The sequence below is a fragment of the Anneissia japonica genome, unplaced genomic scaffold, assembly GCF_011630105.1.
Source record: "Anneissia japonica isolate Jap-2015-1 unplaced genomic scaffold, ASM1163010v1 scaffold132102_len6511_cov104, whole genome shotgun sequence".
Lineage (NCBI taxonomy): Eukaryota > Metazoa > Echinodermata > Crinoidea > Comatulida > Comatulidae > Anneissia > Anneissia japonica.
In genome coordinates, this window is record NW_022695869.1 from 1 (window position 1) to 6,470 (window position 6,470).

The 6,470-nt window shown below is 35.0% G+C and overlaps 1 protein-coding gene across 1 annotated transcript; it reads right to left on the minus strand.

Annotated features, from left to right (window-relative positions):
- Positions 1-27: 27 nt before the first annotated feature.
- On the minus strand, positions 28-5,054 carry LOC117101561 (prelamin-A/C-like; the record flags this gene model as incomplete). The annotated part of the gene is made up of 3 exons (XM_033241542.1): positions 4,651-5,054; positions 1,620-2,560; positions 28-99 (listed from the first exon to the last, which is right to left on the minus strand). Coding segments are annotated over exons 1-3 (1,194 nt in total), but the record flags the coding sequence as incomplete, so codon positions are not given.
- Positions 5,055-6,470: the final 1,416 nt, after the last annotated feature.

A 6,470-nucleotide genomic window follows, 5' to 3' on the forward strand; every position in this document is an offset into this window, starting at 1 on the left:
TATATATAGGTATATATATATATATACATATATATATTTCCACTTAAGACACACATACCTTTTAAGAAGCAAGTCATTTTTTGACATTGATTCTTTAATCTGAAAGAACAAATTTTAATAATTTTATTTTTTTTTAGAAATTTAATAGTTTGCATTAAAACTTCATTTAACGGCAAAATTTACATTGTACTACAGACCCTAGTTCAGGGACGTAGCCAGGATTTTGAAGGAGGGAAGCCGTTATGCGAGATACGTAGGACCCCGGTTGAGTCCAGGAGCGAAGCCCCCTAGGAAGTAGTGAACTCTGAAAGTTTTTATGGCTGTTTTGAGAGGAAAAATTGAAAATTGTAATAGACACATCATAAATAATATTAGTAGCCTAACAATAATTATATAATAATGGGGGATCCAGAGGGTCTTTCACAGACTGAAGAACCACCGACCTCAGCTCCACCATGGTTGGGGTTGAGGTAAGAAAATTTATGATTAGGGCACCTCTATGGCCGGAAATTACACTTCAGACTTAAATATGAATATATTTTTCTTTTTGTTTTCCATCCAAAAAATTAGGTGGGGAAGGGCGTAGATCTGTTTTAAAAGGTGGAGGTGGTGGAGATATTTCGCGAGTTGACACCGACCTCAGACCCACCATGGTTGGGGCTGAGGTAAGAAAATTTGAGGAAATAGTACCTCTAGATGCAAGAAATGACACTTTTAGTAGGCCTAAAATTCATCATCATCACATCGCCATTATATTTAGTCAAAATGAAGTGGCAAATTTCTCATGATCTTTTATCAGGGATTTTCGGCAACCATAGAGATATTATTATGTGCGATGTACCATAGAAAATAAAGCTTAAAACATCGTTTTTGAGTTGAGTATGTACTTTACATACTTTAAAGCCGTGATTTCACAACACCTCAGCCCTAACATGGTTGGGGCTGAGGTGAGAAAATTTAAGGAAATAGTACCTCTAAATGGCCGGAAATGACACTTTATATAGTAAAATTCACATTACCATCATATAGTCAAAATGAGGCGCCAACAAATTCCTCCTGATCTTTTGTCAGGGCCATACAATATCACATTTCTTTATCTTAAAGAGACCTGGCCTGGGATTTATTAATTTAAAATTTTGAGTGATCCGAGGAAGGAATTTGTATTGGCTAGCAAGAACGAGCTTTTAAAATGACAACACTGTGTACTTATACACATCTAGATGTGTATAAGAGACAGGTACTACAGACCCTAGGTTCAGCAATTGTACATTTGCAAGCTGGCTTCTGAAAATGGAGGGAGCTACCGACGAGACCTGGGCGGGGGTGGGGGTTACTCTTTGATTTTTCATCATAATATAAGCCTAAGTCTCAGATGGTTTTTCCACATTACTGTACTGCTACCCCAGTCATTGCCACGATGCCTATGGGGGAAATTCCATAGTTTGTTGCATGCAATATTTTAGCGCATTTTAGGACACAAGTGAAATGTACAAATGGTAGGTTTTCTTCTTACTCCATCATCCATATGTCTTAATTACTTAACTTAATGATGATGGTGATGATGATAATTATGTTAGACTTATATACATAAAACAGCTCACCCATCTTATGAACGTTACCTTACGTCTTTCGATAACCATTTCATTATTAAGATCTTCAAAATTTCTGGCAATCGTATCTCTCTCTTTATCTGCCATTTGCTTTTCTCGTAGGGTAACCTCTTCGAAATTCTTTGCTGTTTTCAATCGGCGTGTGCAACTCTCCAAATGATCTTCCATTTCGGCAAGCTTAGTGTCTTGCTCATACAGTTTAGACCTAAACATTCTGTTTGAATTTTTGAACCTTTCCAATTCAGTCACCGCCTCTTCACGTTTTGAGCATTCTTTGTTATATGAATCACGTAGGTCAGTATTTTCCTTAATGGCATCTGCCAATTTTTCTTCAAACTCATACATTTTAGATCTGTGCATTTTCTCCACTTTTCTTAGGTTTACGCCCTGTGCACGACGTTTTATACATTCTTGATCGTATAATTTACGAAGTTCAGTATTTTTCTTGGTTACTTGTGCCAATCTTTGTTCGTTCTCATACAATTTAGACACATGCATTTTCTCCACATTTCTTATTTTTGCTGCTTCGGCCACCGCCTGTTCACGACGTCTTAGGCGTTCTTGCTCATATAATTTACGAAGTTCAGTATTTTTCTTGGTTACTTCTCCCAATTGTTGTTCGCTGTCATAGAGTTTACACCTATATATTTCCTTCACTTTTTTTAGGTTGGCCACTTCAGCCATAGTCTCTTCATATTTCCAGCTTACTCTTTCATATAATTCACATTTTTTAGTATATTTCCTGTTGACATCTGCCAATATTTGTTCGGTTTCTTTCCTGATTATTTTTTCCTCTTTAAGAACTGTAGAATTTATTTTTAGCTTCTCGGCTGTTCTTGAATGTTGTTCTTTTTCTTTGGTTAACAGTATTTCTAAGGCATGCAGCTTCTTTGTCACCTCATTTAAAGAATGCCGAAGTACATTTTTAATTCTGAAAATGTTCAAGGCATCTGGAAGAAACCACGATTACGTTTTTTAAATATTTGTTGTCTATATTTTTATGTCGCGAGCCCAATTGGTCAGTCCCTGAAATCAAAGCAAACTGATTGGACGGCGGGTATTAGCTACGGTACCACTACCTACCATTAATATATACGGTACATCAGCATCGACGGCGTCATCAACGTCACCGTCGTCGTCATCATCATCAGCATTGCCATTATCATAATAAATTATTGTTATTATTATCGTTATCGCTCTCAGTTTATTATTATCAACTTCATTATTATTATAATTATTATTATTATTATCATTATCATTATCATTATCATTATTATTATTATTATTATTATTATTATTATTATTATCATCATCATCATCATCATCATGCCTAATCTGACCATTCCCATCTCTTATTTAATATGAGTTCAGAATGTATTTAGTATCCATTAACAATTGTAGGCCTAACCTAAAAAAATATTAGTATGTTAATTTCTTGATTTAATTTTAAGCTGATATTAACCTATCCTGGACTTTGTCCAAAAAAAATCCTGAATATTGATTTTTTTCTGTCGCAGAGATTATTCTTTAAATGATCTAAGGTAGCGGTTCTGCAAACTATTGACTTACTTATTAAGTGGCAGGAGATGCTTGCAGGGCCTGATCCAGAATTTTTCAAACGGGGTGGGGGGGGCACAACATATTCAGAATAGATAGGTGAGAGCGCTAATTTCAATATATGCCTTGAAATTTTAAAATTTAGTGGAAAAACGGGGGGGGGGGGCACGTGCCCTCCGTTCCCCCTACTGGATCCGCCCCTGGCTTGTGTTACGTTTCAAATTGAAGTAATTTGTTTCCGAAAGTTGGAACGTCTTTCTTCAGCAGGTAGACCATTCTTGAATCATAAGTTGAGCCAAAAATACGGAATGTCCTTTTTTAATTAATTCAATATTAAATGCATTATTTCCTGGTACAGTAATTGATAAGTGCCAATTTGCAAGCATACCGTACTCCATGGACAGGATGAACTGTTGTGTTCGTTTCAAATAAATTTACGGCAATTGTATACACCTACGTTTTTGTGTCTCAGATTACCCGTAATTTTTTGCCGATGCAGCCTCATAAATATTCGATCAAATACAGAACATAAGTATTTTTCTTGAAAAATGTTAATTATAATAAGGTTTCCAGGCTTGACAAAGATTGATAACAGAAGAAGTTGTTGTTGCTTGTAAGTCAGGGACAGATCCAGAGATGTCCGAAAAGGGGGAGTTGTGGCGAAAGTTGGGCAGATCGAGACAACAGTAGCCCAGGGGATCCGGGGGCATGCCCCGCGACAATTTTGTTTTCTAGACACCCCAATATAACCTCTGAGGCGTTTGGTGCGATCAATTATTTCTTTTTATTTATTTATTTATTTTTTTTTTTTTTCATTTTTTTTTCTTTTTACTTTCCAAAAGGGGGACCTGTAATTTTTAAATGTATAGGCCTATATACAAACATTAAGTGTTGGTTCCGTGTATGTCTTGATAATATAAAATTAGTACGGTATACAATTAGAAAGGTAGATGTTGACATTGAGACATTTATTTGATCCGAATAATTCACGCACTCGTGTGCTCTTCAGCAGCAAAGCACGGTGTTTATTCGTGTACCGCTGAGGGAAGGACGGGAGTGCTCGAAGTGTTCGATCAAATTTTATGTCTGTATAGGCCTAATGTCAGTATATACCGTTGTATTTTGTATAACCGTTCTTATTTCATATAAAATAATTAATAGTCCCTATCAAAAATGTAAGATGTAACGTCGAGATGAATTTTAAATCGTCTAGCGGTTATGTCTATTATTATGGTTATTCTTCAACACCCGTCCTATTTTCATAACAAACATTAACTACAAAATAAGTATGTATACTATCTTATTTCATATAAAATAATTGATATAATATAGGCCTTAGGCCTATAGGCCCTATAAGAAGTGTTAAATGTAAAGTCGAGATAAACTTTAAATCGTCTTGCGGTTATTGTTTATTATGGTTATTCTTCAAGACCCGTCCTATTTTTATAGCAAACGTCATGGACTACAAAATAAGTATGTATACCTCTGTGATACAAAATGTTGATCAAAGCCTTGTGAAAGTATATTCTCCATGTTTTTCCCCCATACGTAAACATTTGTAATAAAACGATCGTCAATAAGCACTTAACAACATCCAACCAGGGTGAGTTGCTCTGAAATAACTCTGGATTGAGTATCCCCATGTTCCAGAATTCGCCTTCCATACTGTGAGCTTGTTTCAGCCTAGTCAACAAAGCCTATACTAGGCCTAAATCAGCACTACATTTCATGCGTTTCTTAACAGATCTGTAATATTCATATAGCAAGAGTTCAACTTCAATCGTTCTATATAAAGATAGTCTAGAATACCTCATGACATGGACGTATTATACATGAGGACGATGACAAACAATGTTTAATCAAAATCAGTTACACTGTATACATCAACTCTCTGCGACAACTCCACAGACGAATGGATTTACTTTACAATACCATACCAAATACTCTATTATTAATCTATATTTAGCAATGGAAATTACCGCGCGGATTGATATATCAGATCTACTACTACAAAAAAAAGTACTAATATATGTTACTTAATCGTGTTAAGCCCTGCCCAGACTTCCAAAGTTTATTTTCCAAAACGTGTGACACGCCTAAATATGGCCATAATGACGTAAAATGGCACATTATTTTCATCCATGATGATATGACGTCATGTGAAAAAGATCTTCTATAATACAAATTGGATTGGCTGACATGTTTACAAATCAATCCGCATCGCATCCTGTAGCCTATATCTTTTCATGGTATTTTCGCATTTAATTCAGTGATTTTGTTTTTGTTTGTTTGTTTAATATTTATTGCCCTCATTATTATTATATCAAAACGAAATACAAGTACATAAAAACACAAAACAATGAGAGCAAGAATAACCCTATAAGCTCTATGCGCTTGTTTACATAGGGGCGTTAACATGGATATACTTGGCAATGAACATACTAATGTGCGAACGATTCACGTATAAAATATTTGCGTATTTGCCTGCCTTTTAGTCACGTTTGAGTTCATTACGCCATCAGCTGTGAGATGGTTATAATCACCTAATTACAGATTCTATAATTCCCGGTTTCATTCATAACTACAGAGGTCGTCAACTTAGTCAACGTGTTGAGTTGTCCTAACGATCTGATGCAAAGTGCATTCTATCACTGCTTATGTTTTTTAATTAATGAGAGGTGCCTAGTATTGCCAAAAGTAGTATATATGAATGAAAACATAATTTTATAATAAAGTTATTATTTAAAAAAATGCGCAATTATTCAGAGCTCAGAAAGTGAACCAACGCCAAACCAAAGCTTTTGATTTGTGCGAATGAATTCGCCTTGTGTAACACTGGTTTGAAGAGGTTATATTGTCTCTGGAATATGGAAAGTCTTGCCAAATATTTAGTTTCCCTTTATTTATTGTTATTCAAATTTAGAATGTTATGTGGTTATAAGAAACCAATAGAAAGGATTTTGAGTATCTCAAGTACGGTATACTATAAAAAATATTATATATACTTTGCATTAGGTTTTGAAATTATTGTTTTCATTGACTTCAAAATCAACTATGCATACTGTACATCAAAACATAGAGTCATGGGTCATTCTGTATCTGATCAACAATGTAGACCTATACATAGATCAGCCTACAAAGCGTAAAAATATGTGTAAAATAATAGATATGCTTAAATATATATAGAGAGGTGTGTGTAAGTATTCTGTTTTGTTGTCTATAGACCACAAAACAGAACATTCTGTTTTGTTGTCTATCTATAGACCACAAAACAGAATACTTAACACATACCCGGTAGGCCTA